General features: G+C 49.3%; 7 protein-coding genes across 7 annotated transcripts; 3 read left to right on the top strand and 4 right to left on the bottom strand.

The window, feature by feature from the left end:
- Positions 1-3,070: 3,070 nt before the first annotated feature.
- Positions 3,071-3,737, bottom strand: B0H65DRAFT_428426 (uncharacterized protein; the record flags this gene model as incomplete). The annotated part of the gene is made up of 2 exons (XM_062824759.1): positions 3,071-3,176; positions 3,292-3,737. 2 exons carry the CDS (start codon positions 3,735-3,737, stop codon positions 3,071-3,073), a joined length of 552 nt encoding a protein of 183 aa, XP_062680450.1.
- Positions 3,738-4,496: 759 nt separating this feature from the next.
- Positions 4,497-5,945, bottom strand: B0H65DRAFT_540274 (uncharacterized protein). The gene is made up of 2 exons (XM_062829148.1): positions 5,847-5,945; positions 4,497-5,787 (listed from the first exon to the last, which is right to left on the bottom strand). The coding sequence occupies exon 2, from the start codon at positions 5,665-5,667 to the stop codon at positions 4,828-4,830; it is 840 nt and encodes a 279-aa protein (XP_062680449.1). The 5' UTR covers positions 5,668-5,787; positions 5,847-5,945; the 3' UTR covers positions 4,497-4,827.
- Positions 5,946-7,225: 1,280 nt separating this feature from the next.
- B0H65DRAFT_225627 (uncharacterized protein) lies at positions 7,226-8,682 on the bottom strand. Its single transcript, XM_062822122.1, has one exon. It carries the CDS (start codon positions 8,414-8,416, stop codon positions 7,457-7,459), a length of 960 nt encoding a protein of 319 aa, XP_062680448.1. The 5' UTR covers positions 8,417-8,682; the 3' UTR covers positions 7,226-7,456.
- B0H65DRAFT_225513 (uncharacterized protein) lies at positions 8,683-10,070 on the top strand. Its single transcript, XM_062822121.1, has one exon. It carries the CDS (start codon positions 8,949-8,951, stop codon positions 9,813-9,815), a length of 867 nt encoding a protein of 288 aa, XP_062680447.1. The 5' UTR covers positions 8,683-8,948; the 3' UTR covers positions 9,816-10,070.
- Positions 10,071-12,707: 2,637 nt separating this feature from the next.
- B0H65DRAFT_428639 (uncharacterized protein) lies at positions 12,708-13,422 on the top strand (the record flags this gene model as incomplete). The annotated part of the gene is made up of 3 exons (XM_062824774.1): positions 12,708-12,852; positions 12,926-13,189; positions 13,262-13,422. The coding sequence occupies 3 exons, from the start codon at positions 12,708-12,710 to the stop codon at positions 13,420-13,422; spliced, it is 570 nt and encodes a 189-aa protein (XP_062680446.1).
- An 8,252-nt stretch (positions 13,423-21,674) lies between these two features.
- B0H65DRAFT_429611 (uncharacterized protein) lies at positions 21,675-22,469 on the bottom strand (the record flags this gene model as incomplete). Its single annotated transcript, XM_062824836.1, has 1 exon — positions 21,675-22,469. One exon carries the CDS (start codon positions 22,467-22,469, stop codon positions 21,675-21,677), a length of 795 nt encoding a protein of 264 aa, XP_062680445.1.
- A 2,607-nt stretch (positions 22,470-25,076) lies between these two features.
- On the top strand, positions 25,077-26,647 carry B0H65DRAFT_468884 (uncharacterized protein). The gene has a single exon (XM_062826984.1). The coding sequence runs from the start codon at positions 25,505-25,507 to the stop codon at positions 26,486-26,488; it is 984 nt and encodes a 327-aa protein (XP_062680444.1). The 5' UTR covers positions 25,077-25,504; the 3' UTR covers positions 26,489-26,647.
- Positions 26,648-27,922: the final 1,275 nt, after the last annotated feature.

Genomic DNA, 27,922 nt, shown 5'->3' with positions numbered 1-27,922 from the left:
GTCAGGCAATCGCCGGTTTCCCGTGTCCGGTGTTCTTCTTTGGCTAGCCGTTGGATTTGATGGGTTGGCCACGTTGTGAACGCGTGAGAACGGCTCCCTTGGGGCCTTCCTTCCCGGTCGCCTGGGTTGAGTACAAGTTCCCTTCAGCGCTTGGTTGTCGCGCGGGAAGCTGCGACTCGTGAGCTGGTGTTGTTGTTGACCGAAAGCTGAGGCGAGCTAGAAGGGCGCTCGAGTGGACGCAATGTTCGGTTCAAATTGTGCAAGTTCTCCGTCTCCGCTTGGAGATAAACCGCGTCTAACCGTATGAAGGTTTGAGGTTTGAGAACATGCCGTGGACTGGGAATGAGAAAAGCGATTACTAGTCGAGTTATAAAAGAACGGTGGGTGAGCACCGGGTCGAAATTAGTAAATCTTATGGTTGATGAGAGGTGGTTTGTGCGATGTAAGGATGAGATTGATTGTGGTTGAACTGGCGCTGTCTATTTTGTCCTAGAGGTATGCTAGACGCGGTGTAATATTGGTAATTTTTTCCTAGCTGATACAAATACCCAGCCACTCTCGCTAGGACAGCTCGTATGATCCGTATCGTATCTCACGCGCATGCCATTTAGGGTTTAAGTGGTTCGCAGCTGCCCAATGATATGGCACGTATGGCTGACTGAGTTGGCGATAGTGGACCTCGGGTAGGACTGGCAACCATTAATCCTAGTGCATGTGGAAACTTACGTTGATACCCAACCAGGTATTAAGATGCGTAGCTGAGCGAGTCAATAGCTTTTATAAACGTAGGAGGCTCGCTCTGCTCTTATCAGTCTATGTGCATACAACGATAGATGGAGATAAATGCCAAGTAGGAGATGGAGAGAATAACAGATCATGGCAGTGAGCCAGACAGTGTCGATGATTCGGGACGATGATACTACGTATTGTAACTATCCTTGGCGTTACACAGTTAAGACGGAAGCGAACATACGACGAGTCTACGTAGAAATTCTAGTATACAAAAAGGGTCGTAAAACATGACTCGCACAGACCAAGACACAAACATCGCTAGAAGTAAATTACGGACTAGAATTCCGGCACAAGTGAAGGGCAACAATCACCGGCATAAGCAGTACACGTGTCCAAGCATCGAGTAAGCCGTTGTATATGCACCAAGCGTTATGCTCTCCGCACTGTCCGTTCAATTTCTTCTCGACAATTTTTCTCTCTCCTCTTCATCACTCCTACATTCTCGGTCTACCCCTCATGATCGAGATCCCTCTTACATTACTAAGTCTCAAACAGGCCTCATTTTAAATACTCCCGGCAGCTTTTACCGCAGGATCAGCGACCAGCATCATCATTCTTTAGCACGACCATTTATACACCACGAAAGTTGCGCACCTCAGCTATACAATACGACAGTCTGCTGTTAGGAATCATTTTTCATGCGGGCGGCGCATGGATGTCTGTTCTTGTTGTACGACCATGCATAAGCACGTACGTGAAAAGTCGATACAGAAGTCACGGGGACAAAAGGGACATCATCATTAGGACATCCACACCGACGGAACAATAACTTGACGCGAGACCCGAGGTACGCAGGACCATAGGTGCTCTAGAGGATCAACTGAACATACCACCTCAAATCACGGAGTTCAAGATCCGGGTAGAATATTTACAATATCAACCGAAGGCCTCACATATCTCTAGGGTATCTCTAGAGCCAAGTGGCTACCTACCGCACACCCCAATTCTGTCGCGACCATCCATAGGACACCCTCTAGCCTAAGGATACTGACGGAGGTGGAAAGGCAACGACAGGAAAAGGGCTGTGATTCTGTGGTTGTAACGGAAGAGGAGAAACGGAAAGCAGGGCAGCCTAAATACCCAGCAGATGGAAGCCCAGTGAATGGCACTGGGCGCCCAAAGCACGGACTTCCAACAGATATAGACCGATCCTCAAGACCTCAACCCAAACCCGAAACTGTGAACGTCAACATTCGTCCAGTTAGATAGAGCTCCTACTTGTAAGCATCCAACTCCTCCTATTAAAGATCAAGATCAGGGCCGAAGCATTTCTATAACATTATCACCAAACTACCGAAACTACCTACCTCTATAAGGGAATCCTAGTCCGCAGACCACAGCGCCCGAACATCTAGAATATCCAGAACCACACACACAGATGCAACAAACATACGCCGAAGGAACCAATCATACCTGCTACCTCTAGCTATCAGAATTCTCTACCTAGAATGGCACGACACTCAGCTGACTACGAACCAATCCCAACCGCCCACGAAGTATATGGTGGACGGGTGTGTGCCATATGATGACCGACAGTGCAGCAGTCTGTCCTCCCAATGCTCACTTACATTCGGGACATGGACATAAAGGTCATTACTCACATCAAGGACATGGACGGGAAGACCCTTTTGTCGTCCCTATATCCAACAACCAATGTTCGGCTTGAACAAGAACGCTTATCACATCGTCCTGACCGCTATTCTGCTCGGTGTCGGACCAAACTGTCACGGGATATGAACGTGAGTCAGAAACCCTGGGGACAATGACATGAAGACTTGATCGAGCAACGGCCAATGAGCTACCAAACATCGTTTTTATCGTCTGATGTTGAGAGGGACGGGAGTCTCTGCCGATATCATTCAAGCAAACTACGGTAGGAATGGACCAGAACCTAATGTACGTCTTTGGGAAGAAATGTTAGACGTCTGAGATCTTACACAAAAAGCCCCGGCGACACTCCTAGCTCATGTTTTGCAGGAGCAGAAGTTACCCAGCCGGGACATGGGTAGTGGGAGGATGAAAGCTGGGATTTCTAAGGTCCTAAGATGTTACTGAATACCGATTTACATGCTTCGCTTGGGTGCTGATAATTTACGCTTTCCTCCCATCATATCTGCTCGGGTTCCTATACATTTCATGCACCATCCGGCTCAATGTTTGACTCATGCGGGTCAGTGATGGTTCTATGTCCACCGTCGACCGTTAGCATTGCACAAGCCAACGTACTTCATCCATGATCCCATGAGTTTGTGCAAGTGTCTGGCCAAAATGACGCTGCTCAAAAAACCGACGTTTTTCGAAGCGCTAGGGAATTGTCTATTCGGCTTACATGTTTTTGAGACCACGAAGTTTTGTGGCGACGTCCAAAAACCATTGTGGCGTCCCTGGCCTCCCACACAGTAGACAGATGGCTTTGGAGATGTCGATGAAAATCCTGGAAAATTAAGTCAGCCACTATTCGTGCGGTCCGCAACATTTAGGCTAACCATTGGCACTAACCTTTCAACGACATCTGGAGGCAGGTTGAGTTCAGAGGGAGATACAAGCTGCTGAAATGTCAAGGCCATGATCGCGACTCTTGTTGGTGGGTTTATGGGTAGGTCGTCGTCCTCCCAATCCAAATAACCGGTTTGAACCAGTGCCCCTACGAATGCATCGAAGGAGGCCATTGGTATATCGCGTACGACATGCCTAAAAAAGGTCTGACGAGGCACATGATCGAACAATTCGTACAGTCCGTGGACCCCCACAGGTATCGTAGCTGTGGAAGAAGGTGTACCAGGTCTCGGGTTGGAAGGTGTGTCAAGTCCCGGGTGGGAACGTGATTCATCGCCAGTCCCCAGTTGCGTGAAGGCTTCGGTCAATTCAGGTATTCTGTCTGATCTGGATTGCGCGAGGGCCGAGAGATGATGGGAATTGTTGTTGGCCCCAGTGAGTGGCGGCATATCGGCTATATCAGCAGCTTGGTCACTCGTCTGCGTCGTCGCATCAACCACCTCATGGTCAGCCTGCCAGGTGGCAGACGAAGAACCACGATCAACGTTCGTTGGAAGTATCTGTGAGCCTGCGGAAACGATATCCTGCGTGTTGGGTTGAGGACCACTAATGGTGTGTCGACGTTGCCGGGACATCGTGTCGAGTAGAATCGAAAGCTGGATGGGTAAAGATGAACCGAAAGTGTATTCAGGCCGGTCGGGAAAAGGCAAGGTGTCTTCGAGGGTAATGATCCAAGGACAAATAGACGGCGAGGAGAAGAGGTGGAAGAAATGAGGAAGATTAGGATTGACCAAATGGGAGATTTGAGTCACAGGTAGAAGTTTCACGGACCATGGTCGGCTGGGCGTGGAAGGAACATCCCAAGCGTGAAAGCGATTTCAGTCAGTATCACCAAAGGAAAGAGGAAAGAGCAAACACGACTGTCAACGCAGAAACCCTTACAGAGCGAAATCGCAACCGAAGTTAACAAAGCAAGCCCTTTGGAAGAGAGAGTCAAAATGCCCAATGCGCTTGCAAAGTTAAGGATTGAATCGCCAGCGAGCTGGTTCTACCTTTGGTATGAGGCCCGGCACTCTATTCAGGTTGTCCCCGGCTATTCAGCATGACTTCAAGACCTTGATCCAGTTTGTCCACGTATGTTCACAAAGGCACCACCGCGATACGGACTGACTGATTTGCAAATCCAGAAAATGGATGCTTATGATCTGCAACCAACGTAAGGTACAAGCTATAGCTAAACGCCATATTCGCTACAATGTCAACGCATGCCACGACCTTCAGGATCTGGGCCGCCCATTACTTCCCAGTCATCCCTCCCCTCTTCAAAAACTGTCAACCATACATCACTCCCACATCCCGCACATCTGGTAAAGATATCTTCTCCCCTAACACGTCCTACTTGTTCTCCCTGTGTGAAAACGAGAGACGAAGTATGGTGAGGGTTGCCTTGATTTGATGTTTGCAGGAAGAAGTACCCCGTTCGATCACCAGCAGATGGCGATGTGCCCATCAGATCAAGGTCTTCAGATCCACGTGATTTTAGCGATTCTTATCGCCACAATCCTCCGGAGTGAACCCTGGGGGCGGCCGAAGCCCAAATGGATTCACCCATCCGGGCCATGATCCCACCCTAACGCTAAGAATGCTTTCTGTCACAGGAGTACCTGCTGCACTGGGAGTGGCTGCTGTACTGGGCGTGACTGCCATGCTGGGTGTGGTTGCCGTACTGAGTGTAGTCCGGGAGACATCATCATCCTCGCCCGTCACGGCCGTTTCTGGCGTAGCGGGAGTGGCAGCGTTGAGGGAGGAGTTGCTCGCTGCGGTCGTTCCTGGTGTATCGAGAGCCGCAACAGTAAGGGGGAAGTTGCTCGCCACATTCGTTTTTGGTGTAGCGGAAGTCGCCGTCAGTCCTGACAAATTTTCGGCGCTTAAATACCCGGCCAGAGGACCTCTAGGATCGGAAACATCTGAAGTCGATGCACGAGCGGCTTCCGACGAAGCTGTCAGCGGATACCAGGTGTTATGCATCAATCCTGGAAGCGGCTTCTCGACATAAGAGTGTTCAGCCTCCTGGGCTCGATCGCACGTGCAACCGGAGGAGCCGTAGGTGATGTGGCGGACTGTAGCCCAACAGCAGCTGTGTCCATAAGGGCATTTAAACCACTTTGGTATGTAGCAGCTGCGCGTAACATGTTGGGGTACTGGGCGCAAAAGGGCCTGCCGGGCTGGACAAGCCTCCCAGCAACTCTTAGGCCGACTGGACGGATCGCGGTCGAGCGTTCCATCCGGCAAGCGTGGGCGCGTATCACAGGCCATCTGGTGTACAACCTTCACCCTGCACACCGAGTCCATCCGCTCAGGGCCGGCCATCTCCTCCATAGAACCGAGGTTTCCGCAGCAAGACAAATGGCCAAACACTCGGTTCTCCTGTGTTTCGGTGCCTCAGTTAAGAGTGGTTCATAAACTACCCTCGTGCGTGGTGCGACTTTGGGAAAATATCTGCCAGTCACACGATTAGTGAACGTTGAGTTGACAGTGCTCTCACCATCGCCACTTACCAGACCAGAACAGCCAATCGAGCGGGTAATGGTGACGTGACGGAACTGCGTAGCCCGAAGGAGGCAAGGCAAACTGGCCTCGAGGAAGTAGAAAAGAAGGCCTCGAGGAAGTAGAAAAGAAGGCCTCGAGGAAGTAGAAAAGAAGGCCTCGAGGAAGTAGAAAAGAAGGCCTCGAGGAAGTAGAAAAGAAGGCGTCAACGAGCGACTTTTAATTCAGCATCTTGGTTCAAAGTCACTTCTGGTACATGTAACGGCCTCAGCTTGACCTGTCTTTGTTCGAGATCTAACAGTCTCGGGCGATGTTCGACCTTCTTATACAACAGAGAAAAGGGCAAATGCAATTCGAGCCACTCGAGCCCTGACGAGCATTGTCCTCCGTTTCAACTTGGACGGTCGAGCGACATTACCGGCTGAAGTTGGATACAGAGCCAGTCGAATGCGCAAAAACCTCTAGATTTTACCAGGCATGGTTTGGCGATGCCTTGGCGATGCATGTATCCTGCGCTCGAGGCTGTGTAATTCCTGTTTGGTTCTTTCTGAAAAGCCTGCTTCAGAAGAGATACGGCTCCTGCATGTTGACAGTCTGCCGAGGACAGACGAAACCTCGGCCCCCTCCGAGGTTTCCAGGCAACATGGCGTAAAACCTCGGGAAATTGGGATTGGGTGTCGTGAGATACAGTAGGGTTGAAGGTCCGCCAAATGCTATCGGCAGTGATTGAAGAGCATGTACGTGGTTGTCGTACACCTTAGACTCTGCAGTTCCGAATCCCAATTTTACGAGATTATACGGTGATTGAGGAGGTAGAGACTGTCGTGTAGCTGCTTCGACTGATGGCCAACACAAACTTCCATTCCACCTGCAGTCGAGCTCAGTTCTGTACTAGAGGAAGCCAGTGGTCTGGGCAGCGGATGTGGTGCTTGCGGCTTGAAATCGATGAGCTTGTCGACGCAAGATGTTCGGCGGAATGGATTTCGAGACATCGTCTGTCATCTTTGTAGAGAAACATCCGTTAGCAGTGGATCTTGGTGCAGGGTTGTGTGTGTAAGTTGGAAATTTGGACCGTTTACTCACTCAAGCTGGAAAACCCTAAGCCTGGCCATTGTTGTATCACGTACACACGACTTCTCCAAAACAAATCACTTTCGTAGGATGCAGACCTCTGGACATCAGCGGTCACGGAATAGAAAGTCAAGACACTCGGATATTTTCAAAACAAGTTAGACTTCCGCGTATAACGGCGCCGGAATTGAAGAATGAACCGATGAAAAAAAGACAAAAAGAGTTTTTGGAATGCGGTAACGGCCTCGATGAAAACTCTTACAATTTTTAAGCACAATTAGATAAGAACTATTGTATTTATGACGAAGTCCTTATCAGCATATCGTATTTTGTGTATCGCTTCCTGGAGTGTGTACAAGTCACCAATACAGCTGCCACGTTAATATCAGACGGTGACGGGGGACATACCGTTTGACTGTTCTGCCAGTTTTATGTCAACATCAGGGCAGGCTTGCCTCGCTAATGTAAGGAAGGAGTGCAGACTGCCTGGCCTTGTATTCGTCTCTCAAACTGTGTCGGATAAGGTGCATGTTCGCGGCAGAAACAAGTACTAGAAGCATCGGATCGTGGTGTTGGTCATATCCAGTGCTCGGCCCGTTGACGGGCGTCCTTGACAGTGCAGGAACAGCCTGGAGAAACCGACACCTGTACACAGCTGGTAGTCAGAATGAAGAACTGACAATAGGTACCTATCAATACTATAGCTGGATTCACCGCCGGCAGTCTTCTTGTCGTAGTACCCGTTGGTGAGGTGGTCAGTGCCCCAACGGGTAGTGATGGATTGGATTTTGTTGGAGGACGAGAGAAGGTCTGGCTGACGGGACCTGGCGGTGACATCTAGCCGATGATGACGATGACAGCTCATGTAGACGGGAGGTAGATTTGAGAGTCGGGTCTGGGAGGTCTTGTTGCATTCCCGTCTCATGAATGTATCCGATGATGCTTCCCTCGGGCTTTTGCAACTGCCCGGCTGAACTGGATTGGAGTGAACTTGCGATGACCGGAACTCGCCTTCTCTATACGTGTGATGGGCTCCTTCCCAACAGCACGAGCAGGGAGAAGAGACGGAAAATTGTACCAGCAATCTGTGAAGAGCAGCCAAGGCCACCAAGGTTCGCGGTTGCAATGTGTTGAAGAGGGCACAAGCAGCAAGAAAGCAAAAGGAAAGTGGAAGGAAGCACCACTGAGAAGATGTGGTTCTGATAGGGCTGCAACTGCCATCTACAACCAAGGAGAGCGCACGAATTGCATATGGCAACTGCCAAATTAGCAGGATTGCTGTAGTATGTTGCACAAAATCTTTGATGGTTGTCAGATTTGCGTCCTTCCAACTCCAGCCCAACGAGGAAGGAACAACGAAGACAGAGAATGAATGAGTAAAAATGGCAAGTGGCAGTGGGCACTGCACCCGGTACAAACAGACAAGAACCCCCCATCGATTGGTTAGATTCCATACAGCCACATCAGCAACCAAACTTTCGACCATCTCCCGCCCTCCCCGGATTTTCATGACGGACCACTTGACATTTGCAGGCTTCTGCTGCTCCTTAACTGGTTTCTGTTATTGACGGCACCGCACTTGGGAACCTGACGTCGAGAAACAGCCTTCCATCAAGATTCCATCTCGATATTGCGGAAACGTTCCATCAGCAATCGTCCAACTCCAGACAAACGCAGAGACTTTCCAGCTGTCGCCCGATTTGTGCGCTCCTGACCAACAACAAATTGGCCTGCACAGTGATATCATATCGTCTGTCTGAAGAGCATCTCTTCATTCCGTGGAGAGATTCAACCTTTGCCGGCAATCCGTTGACCGCTGTCATCACGGCTGTTATCACCGATGTCGTCGCCGATGTCGTCGCCGATTTCCAAGGCGCTGTCACGGTGAGTCGGTGGCTGCCGGCCCTCCACCTCATCCCGGGGTGGCCGAGAACGAGCCGGAGATGCCGGGAGCAAGATACACGTTGGCCACGGCCGCTTTCTTCCGGTCACCCGCCCCGGGTCCAACATGTCCATGAGGTTTCCGCTGATGTGGCCGATCAATGCCATATCCCAGCTTGTCACCAGAGTCGAGTCGACGATGGAGTGAAGTTGCCCCTGGGTGTGTGGTGGGTCAAGTTCAAGAGTCGACAGGGCACCTACAAGTATGGAGTGGGCTTGGGTGCGTCTTTAGCGCTGTGGAGCGATCCACAACTTCGTGTTCAAGCCCCTGTACGGTGGATTTTCCGGCCCTTCCCGCTGTCAAATCAGGGTACTGTAGCACTGGCCAGGGTGGCGATGCTACTAAAGCAGATGACTGGCATTTCTCCCTTCGTGCGTCTTCAACGGCGCTTGTCTCAGTTGTAGTTGAGCAGCACAGCTCACTACGCTCCATGACAAATCGTTGTGCAGCGTCCGGATGGTTGGACCGACCGAGAAACGAAGAGAGTGGACTGTTGGCTACACCAACACGACACGACACAACTGATCAGAGCTTGAAAATGACTACCAACCTTTGTCCTTCGAGCGGGCGCTCACCAGCTGCGAGTTTCACGCAACGATGCCGTGACCTAGGGGTGGCTGGCTGGCCGTCAGGAGGTGTTGATCCGACATCATGGCAGCTCGCCAACCGCAGTATGCACTCTGCAGGATACCCTCCTCACCGAGCCGCTCTCCGACAACGGCGGGTGCATGTTGCTCCGTGGGCCGAAACTGGTATGTATGTCGTGGTCCGTCCGCTCTCGGGCTCTCGGCGCTATACAACGTTACCATCTTCCGTGAGCTCTCGCCATCGTTTCTTGCAACAACCTAGCAACTATGGAAACCCACGCTCTGGAATAGTCAAGCCTGATTTGGTGGTCAACCTTGCCATCATGCACCATAATTCGATCTTGTCGTGCTTGTCCTCGAGCTGGCGAGCTGAAGCCTAAGATGGGGCGGCCAATGTGGTCCGGACCGTTGTTCCTGTTCTGTGTCTAGCTCGCTGGCAGCGCAGCTGAAAGGATTTCCTGCGGTTATGACACGCGCCCGCACGGCCATTTTCTCTGCAGTGGAACGCAACGCTGCGATCTCCGTACAGCTCGCCTCCACAAAGGACAGCACGACACTGTGCTGCAATGCAGATCCTATACCCTTTGGGCTGTCGTAAGAGATCTCAACGGTTTACAGCCTCTGTTGAGATCGGGTGAGTTGTGTTGCTCTGATAGGCTAACAAGCTTTACTATCGTCGATCCAAGCTGACAAGTGACAGATGATATTGGCAGGGCCCATCTTAGGATTGTCATGACCAGACATGTACACCCTCGACACCGCACCAGATGCCTCCACCTAACATGGTACTGTACGCTTGGCTTGGCAACTTGGATCATATCTGAAGCATTATGGAGATCACGGGTTCGAAATTCTGGTATCGATTATTAGGGCTATACGAAAGATACGTACCTTCTCTACTTCGCCCTTTTCTGGTGGCCAAGCAGTGTCTCTTGGCGCCAAGTCGCTAGTCCAACCCCAAGTCTCTCCTCTTTAAAACTTTCACCACAACTTTACGAAAAATTACTGTATTAAAAAACGGACTTCACCAGTAAATTTAGCGCGCCCAAAAGGGGCCTTTTTATATGGGTTAGCTATATAGCGGGTTTGGTTTGGCTTGCAAGATGTAAGCGGAAAAGATACGTATCTTTCGTATAGCCCTAATATTCGTTTCCGAAATTCTGTCAAAGGACTTCGTTGTTTACGCATCCTTATGGTGTCGATCATTGCTAATTCTGGGTACAGGTATATTGGCCTATAGTGAAAATGTAACGACAATAATCTAGAGTCAATCTCCCCGCAATTGTCAGAGCTATCCAACCGCCTTTTCGCAAAGCACAGTGCCGTCCAGATTTACAGCTGGCAAATTGCAGCGGCTCAGCTACACTTGGCTTGTTCTTTTTTTGTCGTCCGGGTTTGTGGGAGGTGGTACACCCGTCAGTCCGTCACCACATGGGCCGTTCCGCATAGCCCATAGGAGGAAGATGAACAGGGATTTATTCCATACAGTATGACACTCGACAACTATTCGTCCATGGGCTATACACTGTAGCTTCCGCCCTGTTGATCGAATGCCAGGTCTCAAATGTCGTGATTCCCGCACTGAGACATTGAGCAAACGGTCTGCCTACCAGTTTCACCCACAGGTTCGTGTTCTTCCAGACCTCTCCACAGTCTATACCAAGCTGAGAAATGATCATCTGCTACGGTGAGACTACCTCTACTCACGTTGATCCTTTGTAGGATTTTCAAGCGGATCAACAGTTTCACCAGGCTATCAGCCTTGCCAGGCCTAGTACATCGAGAACGCACAAGTTGTCAAAATTTTCCTTCAGACCGTGTCGTGTAAGTCCAGTGCTCGAGTCTGGCCCAATTCCACGCCCGTATATATTGGATTATGACTTCTCACAAACAGGCCAACAACGACGACCAAAAAATTCATGATGGTCATGTTGTCTGACATCATCAGGTGGCATCAACGAAGGACTCGGCGGTTTAGGCCTCCTCAACATGCAGAACAATGCGGTATTCCATCCGCTTCTCCATATTATTATCAAGAACTTGGCAATTGAAGCTATTGTCCTATGCGCCGCAAGTATTGGGTGGCCAATGGGCTATCGTCCAGTCGGACACATGCCCCTGGCTCCTGTTTGTCACCAGTGATCTTGCACAGTAGGATTTAGAGGTTCAGGAAGGGGTTCATTGTGGATGGGTCCATCCCAGATACCCAATTGACTCCCTAGTGGAAGCACACTGGTCGTCTCCCCCTTCAGAGAAGTCTTGAATCCCCTCGAGTCACGCCTGACCAGCATGAGATGCGGCTGACTACATGTGGGTACGTCACGACATACGTTCGATTGTGAAGGCCGACTCCTTGAAAGACACTCTATTCACCTACTGAGAAGCTGCTTCACCTGCGCTCGTTACATAGGAGTCTCGAATGCCAAAGAACCATCAACCATCTCATGTAAAGACGGGTTAGATCCGGGCGGTTATTCCGGTCTTTCTGCGTTAGTTTGTGTGATGCCCGCGTTCAACACGGCACTCAAGGAGCCTTGATCGGCAGGGAACTTTCTATAAAATAGCTGTCTACCAGCCGTCCAATATGGGGTCTAGGACCTTGATTCCATCTGGTGTTTGCATCGAGATCGTCGTTGAATCTTTCCTTTCCTGTGATATCATGGAAATCACAGTTTGAGTCTATCCTCGATCCGTACAGCCTTCCCCCGGCCATTCAGCCGCCATAACCATGTCAGGAAACTGGGAATGGCTGCATATATCCACAGAAGAGGCATGCCACGTATGGTCATCATGCATTCAGTTACTCAGATGAAGGAGGAGAATTGGGATGTTCGCCACCGTTTCAACCTAGTCCACAAGTTGGTGATCTCCCTTGGTGGTTGGACTTGGTGGATCATGCAAGCTTCACCTACACTATCATCAGGGGCCCTAAAAAAGAAATGAACATCGCCGACCATCGGCACTTGCCATCGGCACTGGGAATACACTCAAAGACTGGACGACGAGGACGAGGAGAAGGAGGAAGAGGAGTTGACAGGAGAGAAGACGATATCACCGACAACATCAAAGATCAACACCATCTTGACCTCGATCGAAAGCCATAAATAGAGGCCTTTCCTCTCAAGTCCAGTCTCATTCTTCTCATCATCATCAGCATCAGCAGCCTCAGGGTTCTCAGATCTTCCCAGCTCTTCACAACCCTCTCAGCCTCTCTTTCACAAAAAAGCTTCCTTTCAAACGTTCTTCAAGAACTTTAATCACCAACCATCAAAATGAAGGCCGGAATCTTCTTCTCTTTCTTTGCTCTCGCCGCCTCGGCTTTCGCGACTCCCATCATCGCGGAGCGCCAGATCGAGAGCCAGGCTGATCAGATCGATCAGCTGACCGCCCTTGTTCGCCAGCACACCGCGAACATGAGTATGTCTTCCTTTCTCCTCCATCTTCGGTTTCGACTCGAACTTTGTTGGATACTAACCACAACTTGAAACAGACGCAACTGCCGCTCTTTACCCCGACAACCCCACCCTCGCTCAGCAGACAGATGCCGCCAACAAGCTCAAGCCCGACTTCGACGCCGTCACCGACGCCCTCAAGACAGCCACCGCCACCCTTTCCAAGCGCGAGTTCTGGACTGAGCCCGTTGCCCGCACCGATGGCGGCTCCTGCGACAAGGACTGCTTGACCCTGAAAATCAAGATCCTCGTCTATGAGATCACCTGCACCCTCAAGTTCCTCATCATCAAGCTTGGTCTTGGTACATTCCTGGTTCACATTCATGCCCGGTGAAAGGACTTAGTTCCAAGCTAACATTGAAATCATCAAACAGGCTGCCTCATCCCCCTCCTCACCCCTCTCCTCATCGCTCTCTCTGGTCTGCTCAAGTGTCTCGACAAGGTTGTCGCCGGTCTGCTCTTCCTCGTCGGTGGTCTCCTCCACTCCCTCCTCGGCGGCCTTGCTGGCGGTCTCCTCGGCCTCATTGGCTTCTAAGCGGTGTTTGAGCTTTGTTTTTTTTTTCCCTTTTGGGAAGCAAACGAAAAAAAACACGTACCGTTCTTTGTGGGGCCTGATGGCTTCACAATCTCTCCATTCTTCACTCTCACTTGAGTGAATGAACAACAAAAATCGAAAGAGATGGTCTGGAGGGAGTGAGCTGGGTTGTGAATGATGAATGCACATGATGTGATGATCTGGGAATGAATCTTCTTCTTTTCCTGTTTATAGCATGCTATCTTCCATTCCTTTCGAAACTAAGCCTAGTTTTGTTAAAAAAGAAATTCTCTCTGCTTTATGTCTTCAGAGCGAGGAGGTGAGGCAGTTACTAGCCAGTAAATGATTCGCTTTTTTCTTTGAACATTTTGCCCATTTTGGATTGGGAGCGACTGACTGCAGTGAATGACTAACAGTTATCTTCAGCATAGATAGGTACTGAGAAAGACGGGGAGAATTGACAAATACCTAGCGAATTCAATGACTGACATCACAAAGCATGGGAAAAACAAGAAATGCCATTGTTTGGCAGTGTTGTTCAGTTGTTGGACCCCTTTGTCAAACTGCCCTGTCTTTGTCACAGTGTCCGCGTTGTCTTTTTGTGGAGGGACGGATACGAGATCCGCGACATCACGACGGAGTTCCGTGAATGACGCGGATATTGCTTTTCGTGCTGATCTTGCATGAGGTCTCCCCCTCCGTCCCTCCGAGGTACCACGCTTCCCTCCTTCTTGGCAAGAGCAATCTTATGACGATCATTTGAGTGGTGGGAGTCAGGTTGGTTATTGGTCAACGGAAGCTCTCCAAGTCGCTCCAAGGTAGCACTTGCCCTCTTCCTTTGGGCCGTTGGACATCCTGGCAAAACTTTAATCAGGAAACCAACTTCCTGAGCTCTTCCATTTCCATTCTAGATTTGGTGATTTGACATCCCACCAGGAATGTCACCGAGTTTCAACAGTGCATGTTTGGTGGCCGAATTCACCGAATTGTTCAAGCCCGGAAGCCACCAAAAGTGCTACGTTGAAGCTGGTTATAGAGCAAGACAATCCAGAATGATTTGAAAAAGAGAGAGAGAAAGCTGAAATCTAAGGTGACAAGTTTCCCGGCGGGGCCTGGAAGTGGCCGGGACTCCGGAGATCTCCGTTCGCACCTTCGCACCAATGAGGCGGGCCGAACCTAGCGTAGTATCCTTCCTAATAAAAACTGCACAACATCACGTTTGGCGGCACATCATGCAACGATGATTGGCAAGAAGGAATAAAGGACCCTCTTCTGTTGCTACTTCACTTGTAGGATGGGACACCCTTGTTCATAAGGGATGGATGACACCCACCGAACAGGTCACTGGAGGGAAGGAGTTGACGACGACGACGACGGTCAACACTCAGCAGACACTGGTGATTGAGATGGTTTTGAGTCACGAGAATGGCAAGAAGCTTGAAAGGCCTATGGACCTTTGGCATGATGTGTATGCACCGTAGGTTGTAGAATGCGTGAGTTATTGGGGGGAGTATGTAGAGGGTTGAAATCGAGGTCATGAATGGGAAATCCACTTGTTTCAAGTTCTCGATGCAACAGAACACCATCCCACAGTCGATACTGCTCAAGATGGAAATCCAGCAAAGCGAAAAGATCTCTTTCATTCCTGACTCTGATTTCACGAACTTGGCAGGAGCTTTCTACCGTCCGTGCGTGCTTTCGCTGAAAAGTTTTGCTCTTGCACGTCCTCAATCACCTATACTTGAAGCGGAAGGAAGTCAGTAGGATCACGTTCAGTTCCAGCAGGAAGTTGCCATCAGGCGTGGACCAAGTGATTTCACCAGAACCGATTGTACCCGAGTCGCAAGACTCCCAAAACTGAGGCTTGGGTTGAACTTGCCACGGGTCGCAAGCTGTGATCAGCATCACGATAGTAGCACTGCCTTGGTCAGGGCGTGAATAGCTACCTACATGTGCAGGCAGTCTTGTGACCCAAGCTTCATTTAGAAGGGAAGTGTGTCAAGTATTCTGCACTTGCCAGTTGCCCGTACACCCAAGACTCGCAAATTCGTCTGCCGCACTTGCCGCGATAATTTCTGCCTGCTGGTCTCTTTGCAATCCATCAGCTCTTTCCCACGGGCGAAGCGGTGGCCAGTGTCACTGTTGCCTCCAGCCCTGGGAAATGGATCGCCAACAAAGTCGTAAACGAACATGAAGTATGACGGACTCTCTGTTCCAGCATCGTGGCGCGACAATGAGAGGCTTGCAGATATGGAGGCACATGCTGCGTGGCTGTGTGGCTGTGGTGCATCTTAGGTAAACCCAGAATGACCTCGAATGGGGGTTTATAAGTGACCCCAACTCAACACATAATCAACAGACAAGTGGCAGCGTGGTCGAGCGGTGTGGTGTGCTGAGCTCTCATTGCACTTGTGTACAGAGGGTTGTGCACCACATGCCCTGGAGCGCCCCTGTGTGCCCTGGGCGGCGGGCCACCGAGGCACCCCCACGATCGCCTACAACCGCTAACGACCGCCTAAAACACAGCCAGGGAAGTACTCTGAGATGGCGTCTTCCGGCTACGCAAATAGGGCTCTTCTACTCCCTCCCATCTCTGGTACGTCCGCCGTTCGATCCCTGCTCTTGTCACTATTTTTTTGCACTTTTTTGCACTTTTTTGCCGGTGCACGACAGCGACATTTCCGTTGCATGTCATTTGGATAGAAGAAAGCTAATGACGACAATGAAGCTATCGCCAGATCTTGGCGTCGCTTAGCGTATGTTTTCGCGTGAAGAATAAATACCCTGGTCTTCGTAAGTGTGGATGCATCGTGGACAACGACCATCCTTGCTCGCCCCTTTCATCCCAAGCCTATCTCAACGTCACTTCCTTCCTCCATCACATTCTCAGTTCAGGTTTGCTCGCCAGACCAGCAACATCTGGACTCGCTAGAAAACGAAGAGTAGTATGTGCTCCGACCATGTTCACCGGGTAAAAATGGTTATCAAGATATCCGTGAATTGATGCCCTCCCATGAATGACCATTTTGCGCCCATCAACCTCTTCAAACACATATCTACTCGGTACTGTAAAAGCTGCGGTGGAAAATGGGGAGTAACCAAGCAGCTATCCCGGGATAACCACGGCAGCGGCTCGCAGCATCGAGTCGCTCTTCGCAACCAAAATCAGTCGTTTCATTCCGCAGTTTGTATGTCATGGTGGACGCCGTTCAGTTTGTTTCTTGCGGCCCATCATCCTCCTACTGTTGGTATATTGATGACTGAGTGGACTTGCCCCCGCGAACCGAGGCTTCGATGCCGGTGACGGTATTGGTGTCGGTGTTCGATGATGGCTTCAAATTCGCGAAACAGTAAACCACGATGTCTACCTACTGAATTAAAGTTCCGACTAATGTGCCACTGGTACGGGATCTCTTGGCATCGAATGAGACAGATTCTCGTGATCGCATCCGAAACCTTCTTCAAACGAACGGAAAACGCCACATTTGAAGCAAACGCTGCCATCGTGTCGTGGCTCACCTCTATGCATCGCTCCTGCCCTCATCACCAAGCAAGAGCGACGGGAGCCACGCAATGAAAATTTTTTCCATCAAAGATCTATTTAGGCAGGAACCACCGGGACTCCTTGCACCCACTCCTTCCATTCTTGAATAGCGGAGCACCATCGGGATCTCAACTGCAGACATCTATTTACCCACACAACACTGAAACCGAACTGCGGAAGGCATCATAGCACAAAAGATCCATCAGGTGTTTATTCGTGCAAAACTTCAGAACTCTGCAAGTTCTCGGGGAATTAGCTAGCAGCTTTACCGCAACCTGACGTTCTACATCCACGAGGAATAAAGCAAAAGAGATTACATCACACCCGATACCATCAACCAAAAATCACGATGTCGCAGCCCCGAAGAAACACCCCCATCATTCCCGTCTTCCTCCCCACAATCACCATCAGCGCCCCGACGTCAAGCAGTTCCTCCGGGTCAAGCTCATCGGGCTCGGGGTCGAGTTCGAGTTCGGGTTCAAGCGGGAGTAGCAGCAGTAGCAGCAGCAGTGGAAGCAGTGGTAAGAAGTAGGGGGAGCAAGCAGAGGAAGAGCAGGGCACATGGAGGAATCAAGATCGCAGGAGATATATGATGAGGGAGCAGTGGCAGATTACATTGCTTTTGGGGGGGGGGGGGGGGGGGGGGGTGAACAAGGGAGGATGGGGAAAGCCAGATGATGATGGGTGTGCTACGGCCTGGGATCTAAAGGGCGAGATTTGATCAGAGAATAGGAATGGGAGCAAGAGGGGGAAAAAATTGCAAGATGGATCAACTCAAGTCCATGACAGAGGAGAAGGATGGGTGATAGCTAGCTGCGGGGAAAGGAAGAAACAATGCTGAACGAAGCAAGTCCAGTAGATGATGGAGGGAGAGAAAGTTGCGAGACTTCGAGGAGCTAGTAGACGGGTAGGTTGTGGGTGCGAATAAACCACCACTCCAGCACCCAAAATAAAGAGAACAGAAGAGGATATACCCCAACCTAACACCTCCTGCCACAACCTCAACATCTCTTCAAACCCCCCTATCCAACTATCAACCCATCTCTTACCCCCTTCATTGCGTAAAAAGGGAGTGTCCTCGGTGTCCAGGTCCATACCAACAACCACCAACTCATAAACTCGGTCCACCCCTGTCTGCCTCCCTGCCTCCCTGCCTGTGCCGCTGACTGGCGGCCTCTCACCCCATCCTTGTCATGGTCTTGATCACAATCCTTGAACTGAACTCCTGAGGCTTCCCAGTTGCCGTGCCCAGTGCCGCCCGGTTATGGTACCCCTGAGCCCTGACCCCGGCCTTGAATGACCCCCCCCTATCATTGCCGCATCCCCAACAGAGAGACACAACAGGAGCGCGAGTACTGTATCCACAAAATAATGTAAAGAGAGAAGATTCCATAGATGATCAACGGCATTGCAACAACCGAAAAGAACTCCATTTTCTCCTTTTTTCCCTTCCTTCCACACCCTTCCATGAATAATCGAGTTGGTGATCGTCATCCATCCTTCATCCATTGTTGGGCACAGCAGGGGAGCACAGTACGTAATCAACAAACCCCTTGTTCCCCTTGTTGTGCGTACCTGGGGACTGGACCTGACCTTGGAAGAGACCCCTGTACACTAGACATCGTGACCCCACATGCGGCCACCCCCCTCAACGGGCCACATGTAACTTCATAACTAGGACCCAGATGACATCGAAAATTGGACATTTTTGCAGGGATTTTACCCATTTCAAATGTTTATCTATTCATTCTAATGCTCGTAAATAACTTGAAGTGTTAATTCGAGGGCTCTCTCTACTTCCTATATTAGATTCGTAACCTTCGTTGCCTTAGTAACCTTCTATCGTTTGGGGGTATACTTTAAAGCATCACAAACTTTCAGAATCTCATTTATATATACAAATTTATTGTTGCTACCCTCTTTAACTTTCCTTTTACCCCTAGGCTTCTATAACTCTAATTAAGTTTATAAATATTAAATTTAGTAATCCTTTATAGCAAATTCAACGTTTTTATTATCGAAGGCCTTAGCTACCTTAGTATAAACAATCTTAATATTACAATCGATAGCGGATAATTTATTATAAATACTTCCTAATATATCTTTAAATTTCTAAGGAGTCTTAAAAGTATAGTTATCCTTTAATATATCGCTTCTTAGTGGTATTTTGGGTAGTAATAGCTAGGCGGGCAAGGCATCGTCATTTAAAATAGCCTTGGAATCGTTAATAATAATAAATTTATTTATTGGCTATATTCTTATTTTTTAAACCTTAATTTAAGGTTTCTAGAGCTTACGCCCCTTTGTAAAGCTCTTTAATAATATTATAGAAACTGTTATTTATTTATTAGTATAAATATTAGAAAGCTAGTAAAATCCCTAATTAAATCTTTAAAATATAATTTAATGGCGGTAAATACGGACCGGTCGAGTAGTTAAGTCTTATAAAATGTATAGGGAAGTAGAAAGAATAATTAAACTTTATATTAAAATACTTTAATAAGGAAATTATTAAAAAGATAATTCGAATATTTATCCAAGGTAAGAAGGTACTAACCGTTGTTTATTTAAGTCTTAGGGAAGTAAACTTTTTTTAACCAGCGTAAAACGATCTCTATATTACTTTATCTAGTCAATAAGCTATTAAACTTCTAGCTTTTAAATTTATTATCTATATTATCAAGGAACTATTAACTTTAAAGGGATACCCCGGTAAAAACGACGATAGAAATCAACCTCTTACCTTTAACGATTCCGTATTCGATAATAAATACTTAAATCGTTATATTAATTGTTATTAAGTATACTTTCTTTATTAAGGCAATCCTAAGGACCTTCCTATCCTTTAATTCTAATTCTTAAAGTCTATATTCGTCTATATTAACGATATTAGTTAAGATAATAGCCTTATTTCGAATTTAGGCTTCTAGAAGGTCAAAGAACTTCGTAAAGGCTTCCTTAATTAATCTTCGAATTCGAATAGATTCGAGCGGGCTCGAAAGTTTAGTCTTAATATTAGGATTTCTCTTTAGGAAGCAATCTATCCATCTAACGCCTAATTTATCATAATTATAGCCTCATTTAAGGATCGATATCGCAAAACCAGCGACCTAACAATAGTTAGGAATACGGCTAGCCTTCTTCTTATTTAGAATTTAATCGCATAAAAAGCTTTCTTAAGTTAGTAATAGCCTCTAATTAGGTATTTTCGAATCGCGCTTACTTTAACGGCCTCGAAAACGGCCGGCGAAAGTAGACCAAAGAATCTCATACTTCTTCAAAGCTACACGCTAGGAAAGTCTGTCGTAAATATTTTTAAGCGCTTACTTAATTAAAGACGAGCTTATTATAATAGAAACGAGTACAATCAAACTTAATAAAATGGTAGTTGTTTTTAAAAGAAGGGTAGTGATATTAAATAGGAGGAAAACGCGATGTAGATGTGGCTGCATGTGGGCGGTGGGCGCATGTGGGGTCATGACTTCTAGTATGTAAATCCAGGTACAGGGGTCCATTCAATCGTCGGTTCAACCGAACAATGGAATAACCGACACGATGAAAATGAGAAAAACGTGCCTGCCACGTGCTAGTGTACCATTCAGTGCCCATTCAGTTGTGCCGGTTTGCCGGTTTTCCGGTGTGTGCCCGCCCGTTGTGTACAAGGTGAACGTGAAATTCAGGAGAGCGGAGTCACCGAAGGTCGATGAACCGTTTATTATCCTGTTCTTGTCTTGTTTGGTACAGAATTACTGTAATGGAACGCATCTGATTCTGCTCTGTTCTGTGAGGTAATTTTGAGTAACGGAAGCGTGTCACGAGCTTTTGACTGAGGGTCCTGAGCTGAGCTCTTTGTAGCCCAACGATCAGGAGGATGACAGGCCGGCGCAATGAATCGGGGGAATACCTACCTGTGTGAGTGAGACATGCTGTCCTTCGGAGCTCACCGCGCGCAAGGTAGCAGCTGTACATCATCTGTGAGGCGCTTGGAAGATCAGCCAGTGTGTGTAACATATGTACAAAGGGCCCAATGTTACCTCTGGTGACGACAGAGGAAGGCATGTGTATGATGGAAGGAAGAAAAGGAACGCCAATATTGAACGGTAAACGAAGTGTTTGCAAACAAGCGAATCCCTCCAATTTCATTTAGCGATTATATCATTAAAAAGAACAACAAAACATTTGTCGCTAAATTCCCGTCGTTGAAAGGCAAGGCTGTTGTGTCCAACATAGCCTTTCCTTTAACCCCATTCCTCCGGTGTTGTCCTGTTTTCCGGTGATCCATCTTCAGTAGTGTTGATGTAGTTCCTTTGCAAACCCAGCCCAGTGTACTCCTGCAAGCAAATCATCATTCTGATCATATATATACCTTTCCCTCCAAAACAATCCGGTAAATAATGTAAAAACTCCGTATAACATGCTGCAAAATGTACAAATTCTCCATAGTGTTTGTGACGCCATAAAGCCAAGGTTGACTGGGTCGATCTGGGATGTTGAGATCGGCCCGTGTGTCGATAAAAATGCTCGAAAGTTGTGTTAAGCCAAATGAAGGGTATAAAACGCCTGTTGGTTGATCATAGTCGCCGAACCGATGCTGCAAAGTGCTGCTAATGACGCCCGCTTTGACCGGTAAATGCAAATGCGCCAGTTATTTCGTGTATGTATGTGCTCCATGTCGAGATCTCGAGCGTGATGAAGCGAGAAGGTTGGTTCATCGTTTGAAGATGCCGAGCCACCAACTCTTGCGCCTCCGTTCACTTTGGTCGTCCGTCTTCTCGGCCGAATTGTCATCCTCGAGGTCCAGACGGTACCGCACCACGCTCCCTCGGTCGTCCTCAAATCCAACATGCCTCTTGCTCTCTGGCACAATGTGACGCATGAACCATCCGCGCACACCCCGGCTGGCGGCATCGATAGCCGCATATTCCATCCTCCTGGTAGAGTCGCTGGTCCAGTAGTGTGTCGTCTGCGGTGGCAGGGGATGAACATGCGTTTGCGCGGACTTGTCCTCATTCACCTCTGCCTCGTCGATGGCATATTCGGGATTCGAAGTGGTGAAGACAGGAAACTCAAAGTACGTCACTGGCTGCTGAGACTGGGCCGGACGACATTGGTAAGACCGGCGTTGTGAGACGGCCTTGCTACCCTTCCTGCTCAAGCGAGTGCCGGAGCTTGTGTTGGTTGTGGACCGTTGAATGGCTGGTCTTGAGCGCCGTTTGGCTGAAGTGGATGGCGTCGAGAGGGTAGATGATAGGCGACACGAAGAGCGAGATTCTTTGCGTTGAATAGATGCGTAGCCAGAATCTTGGCGTCGCATTTCCTGGATGGGCGGCGGAGGGCGGTCTCTGCTAAGAGTATTTGAGAGAGGAGCGTGGCAGACGATGGTGGTCTGTTGCGAGACGACTTCGGGTTCATGGGATTCGATGTCGTTGAAGCTATGGTATGTCTGATTGGATACCATGCTCACCCGGGAGTGCGGGCGGTCACAGGACAGCTGAGTAGCCATGGTGCGTATAGATGTTGATGTGTAACCTCTGTTGGGGCATAAAGCAGGCTGGAAACCCTCGAGGAGGTCCGGAGGCCAACCACGATAAATAAACAACGGTGCTGGAGCCGGACGGGGGTGGATGGGCCTTGTTTTAAAGCTTTGATCGTTGGCAGGGATATTTGGGAAAGGGCACTTTTGGCACTTTGTCGCCAAAAAGTTGCGGTCAGCGCTCGAAAGACAAGACGCCGGCGTGAATTTGGGGCAGAATGACCGAAAATCACCAGCAAAACCCCGGAAGAGCAAGACAGCGTTCGCAGCAGGGAAGCCTGGGGATGGACGAATGAGCTTGTCGAATTGGAGAGGGAGCCACTTGTTAGACAAGTCCAAAAGTCCCATTGGCAGAAAGGGGCAGCGTGTGAACAGGAAGGTCCGCCGGGGAAGCGCGTTAGCGAAGCGTTAGCGGGATGCAGCCGGTCCTGGACTGCAGCAGAAAGCAACACTTTTTGGGGCCTGTTTGAAGTAGCCAAGACGACCTAAAAGAAATTGATTCGAGAAGGCGGCCGGAAGTTTTTCACTTCCTTGTAAAGTCGATGTTCGGCCCGTCCAAGCGGCTGGTCCTCCGGGCTCCAGGAAGGCTCCGTCGACGTCACGGCTGGCGGTTCTAGCGGTTCTAGCGGTTCGAGATAAGATTACCTCCTACAGGTATGTGGGGAGCCGTTGGCTAAGATCGCTATGTCCACTTTGCGTATCCGCTCGTTAACGTTTGTTCGTGTCTCGCAGTGCTGATCGGGAACGACGGTCAATAACGTTGTGAGCGAATTCCACCAATTCCATCCGGTGACCCAGCGTCACCGAGGCGCAAATCGCAGCTTGGACGATTTGGGTATCGCGGATGCATCTGTTGAGAACAATTTCAACAGAATCCACGATGGGATTGGATCCCAAGAGGCGGTCAGGCCGCAGAGAGACAGGGCCTTGAGCGTTGAAAGCCCCAGTGAGTTGCAATGCACGTCGTACGAGTGCCGGCAGCGGAGAGCGGGGCGGCCGGTGGAGCTCGTGAACGGAGCCGGAGGTCCAGCAAAAGGAGGCTGTGGCCGCTGTGATTTGTCCACTCGTTTGCTTGAATGGATCGTCGACGCACTCAATCGACTGCTGCAGTCGTCGATGCTGCAGAGAACTGCAAAGAACTGCAAGGGCGCTGACCTCGCAGGTAAAAAAAAAAATGGCAAAAATTTTGTGGATGTTCGTGACTGCAGTGTGTCGAGTCAGAGCGTGGGGTTGAGATGATCCAACTCTGCTGCACGTCGCCAAAAAAAGATGACTGTTCCGATTTTAGAGAATGGCTGGGGAAAAGGAAAGAGACGGAGAAGGAAAAGAGAGTCTGGGGAGTTGCCACGAGCTCGTCGTTATCACGTTGTCCAGCAATGTGAACGATGGTGTAATGGGAATGGCGCCGTTGGCGGTGAACTCGTGAGGGCGGGTGGATGGTGGGCTGTCTGCTGTTCTAGTAATGGAAATATTGACTCTTGAAAACTTCTCAGCGTCACATCGCTGGTTGTTATTTGTTCGAATTTTTCGTGGGCATTGCACCTGCATCGTTTTAGACCAAATGCAGTGACCACTGTGGTGTGTAGCAGGGGCGGCCCGGGAGTCCGTCTTGTTTAGGTTCTCACCCGGCACGGAGTTTGGCAGAATCCGCGGTTTATATTGGGTAGCTGACGGTGCAAAGCGAGGGCACAATGGCCAATGTGTTCTGTAGAAAGAGGTGAAAGGATGAGGCGTCAGGACGGGCTGGACGGGCTGGTGATGCCATCATCGGGAACACAAACGGGTACAATAACTGGTCGTCGCCGGACATCGCTGTCAGCTGCGAATCGAGAGATATGGATGCCCTGCCATTATCTGGAACTAATGATGGCATTTCATTGATGGATGTTGCACATCTCAAATGCCGACCCGAACGACGTCCAGAAGCATCCCTTCACGTGAAGCGACCCTGCTGGCATTCCCGTATCTGTCACGGAAACTGGCATGGAAGTTTGTCATGGTACGACTTGATGTACCTTGATGGTGATGACTTTCACATGTCGGACTGTGCCGAATGTCGCACTTTGTGTGGTGGTGTGGCTGTCTCGAGGTTGCACAGCCAGGCTGAAGAGTCAAGGAGTCAAAGAGTCCAGGTCCAGGCGGGCTGAAATGGATGGAATGGACTCAACGTCACGAGCTTAAGTGACACGACCGGGTAAGTGCCCTGTTCTGCAGCTGGAGTCCGTGAGTTGTCAGTGTCTCACAACTGCCCATCACTGATCTGCTGTTCCAATCACGGCAGATCCTCGTTGTCGTTGTCGTCGTGATCCTCAGGTTCGGCAAGAGCAATGAAGAAGTGCTTCTTCCAAGTGAGTGCGAACCTGCTGTGCCTGCCGGGTACCAAGCTCCCTTCGGGCTTGAGCAACCAATCAGAGACCGCAAGTTCTTCCGGCTCGCTGCCGCCCAGACGAACCATCACCTGGTTCATCCAATCACCGTCCGGCATGTGACATTTGCCAAGTCTGCCATCTGTCGGCGGTTGCATGCCATTCGTTGTCAGCTCAGGACGCTGTGCGGTCCTTTCGACTTCCGTCTTGCACTTCTTTACAGGGCACAACAACAAAACTTCACCTTCGGTTCTCTCAGTCTGTTCAATGCTGGCACTCCTTTGTTTCTTCATTCATCTCACATTGTGGCCGTATGCTACTTTGATCAAGCTCGTCTGACTATGTTTGAAGCCACCGGAAGATGATCCGCTCCCGTCCGGTCAAAGAACAGGCCGAGGTCATTGTCCATTGTTCATAATGCCCTTGTTAGGCTTTTCATCTCAATCCGATCAAGATTATAAGACAGCCATCGCCATGACACTACGAACAGACTTTGACAACAATTCAACGACTTAGAGACAAGTACTTGCAAGCTGCCAGTCAATACCTACCACTTTCCACCACTTCCCGTTACTTCACTCGAGTGTGTCAAGCGACAGCCCAAAACAGTACTACCGACTTTGTCGAAATTCATTCACCATGTCTAAAATGCATCCCGATTCACCTGCCATCCTGGAAGGGGTTGTGAAGGATATCATCAGCAACTTAGAGAAGCAGCTCAAGGCACAACAGGAGAAACTACGAGTCCTGTACAAGGAGTGGAACTTCTGGGAGGCTGCCGGCGCTCTTCTCGACTTCCATCTACTTGAGGTTAGCGACTTCAAGATCGATGAGTTACAAAAGCAGCTGATCGGAGCTCAAATAGAGCAGCTAACCTTAGCAAATGACTTGACGCAGATGACCGAGTTTGCCCGCGAAGTCTTCAGCCAGAAAGGCTTGGGCTTCAAAACCCCCTCGATTCCCATCCCTATCCCGTCTGCTAACTTGTTCCCGCTATCGGCCAAGTACTCACACCCCTCACCGCCACCGAAGTCGTATGGACAGCAAATGAAACAGCGTCGACAGGAGGACTTCCGTTATTATCTTGAACACCCGGAGATGCTGGCGACTATGCCGGGACAAGTATTCCCTGAGGTCTCTGACACGAACACTAAACCAGTCTCTGCTCCCCAAGTAACACTTAATCCCTCCCAGATGCCGCTTACACCCCCTCAAACTCCCCCTCTCCCTCAACAAAAACCGCTTCCCCTCCCACGAAGCTCCGTTCTTCCGCCAGCACAAGCCCAGACCATACCACCAGTCAAGGTTTCTCCCATCACCACCCCCAAGGCAGGTACTACCCAGATCCCTACTCAAAATGACCTCTTCTTTCTCAGGCGCATGACGGCTTACCGCCAATCTCGTTATGGCTTACATGAAGGAATCCACCCAACCGATGGTATTCGAAATTACAAGTTTGATCCGCATTTTTGGGAAAACAAGGAGAACTGGGATGGCACCGAGGATTTCTGGTTCAAGCCTTCGACAAAGAAAAGGGGGAGAATGGACGACGAGGACGAGGCTCTTTCGCCTTGTTCGGTGCCCAGGAAGAGAGTCAGGGCTGCTGGGGGAGCATCAGCCTGAGTTGGGTTTGTTGTAGATTAGATGGATGGTAATGAAGAGTGAGTGACATGTGCGAAGTAGAAGTTTGTGGTGGATGCGAGATTAGATGAGTGATTAGAACTTTAGAACTGAGACACTAATAGATAAGGTACTCGATGATGAAAAAGAAGAAAAAAAAACTAGTTGATTATTAAGTCTAGACCCTAACTAAGTGCAACAATGTGCATGTCGCCGAAGCATCCCTACTACCCCTTTAGTATATTTGTTCTTTCAAAGTAAAATCAAACTGTTTCCCCCTTTTCATACCCCAACGACGGACCTTTCTCCTCTCTCGCCTGCATTTCTTCCGAGTCGCCAACTACCCCACTTCAAGTCCAAAGGCTCCTTCAACACTCCACGTCAAGCCATCTCCCACTTCTGGGTAACACTCTGCCAATCACCTTTTCTACAACCGAACCGGCCTGGGTTCGGATATCTTCTCCTTTGTTGCTGCTGCGTCTTCGACATGACATGATGGATGGAGATCCTCGACGGATTGTTGAGGCTCTCAGTACGTAGCTGTTGCAGTCCTGTCCACTCTTTTAGAACAGGGTTAGTGAACGGGAACAAGCATGTCGAGGGTGAATAGTACATTAATGCGATGGAGTTCTTACACAGCGGAACCTGCCACCCACATGGCTCATGTCAGATTTCCTAAAGGACTCAAAACGGCTTACATTGCTACCACCAAGAACATCCGAGGCGAGGGGGAGGGGGGATGGAATGATACCCGACTTCGTGAACAATTCCCTTGTTTCTTATCAAGGGCGAGTACATTCAGATCCATCGAAAAACGCTGTAATCCAGCCACCTCATTCCTCGGACTTGTTGAGTGCAAGATTGTTCTTCAGAATATGAGCCATGTGGAAGATGAACGTCACTTATCTTCAGGAACAATGTTCCACTTCGTGTTGAGGCTGAAGAGACAAATCACTTCGAAGCTAAGACAAATCAACATCCCGGCTACAATACACGGGGAAGCTAACTCCGTCTTCCGGAACAATGCCCACCTTCTAGAATAACTCAACCGTGTTCACTTAGGCCCGAAAACAACGCCTTTGTTCCAGCAGACTCGGGGAAGGGTGTCTACCGGTCCGGAACAATGAGGTCTTGAGTGCCGGACACGAGTACTGTTTCTCTTTGTTCATTGTTTTCCGGAAGCACAACCCGGGAACGGTTCAATTACCACGACCATTGTGTGGATGAACATGACAGAGAAAAACAGAACTAAGAGAAGAACAACCACCTTGGGATGGGCTCAACAACGACCATGATAATGTCTTCACTCGAAGATAAATAGACAATGTCGCTCCCTCGAAACTGAAACAATGTCTCATCATCTCGCAACAGACAACAAGCAACTAACACAAACACTTACAACAAGGAAAACATCCACAACAATCATGCAATCAACCA

This window comes from Neurospora tetraspora (assembly GCF_033439725.1).
Source record: "Neurospora tetraspora strain CBS 560.94 chromosome Unknown B0H65scaffold_5, whole genome shotgun sequence".
Lineage (NCBI taxonomy): Eukaryota > Fungi > Ascomycota > Sordariomycetes > Sordariales > Sordariaceae > Neurospora > Neurospora tetraspora.
Note: the sequence above shows the minus strand (reverse complement) of the source record. Positions and strands in the feature narration are given on the sequence as shown.

Bases quoted from the DNA above. Each gene is read 5' to 3' on its own strand.
- B0H65DRAFT_540274 (XM_062829148.1), bottom strand. From the start codon at position 5,667: ATGGAGGAGATGGCCGGCCCTGAGCGGATGGACTCGGTGTGCAGGGTG.
- B0H65DRAFT_225627 (XM_062822122.1), bottom strand. From the start codon at position 8,416: ATGAAAATCCGGGGAGGGCGGGAGATGGTCGAAAGTTTGGTTGCTGAT.
- B0H65DRAFT_225513 (XM_062822121.1), top strand. From the start codon at position 8,949: ATGCCATATCCCAGCTTGTCACCAGAGTCGAGTCGACGATGGAGTGAA.
- B0H65DRAFT_468884 (XM_062826984.1), top strand. From the start codon at position 25,505: ATGTCTAAAATGCATCCCGATTCACCTGCCATCCTGGAAGGGGTTGTG.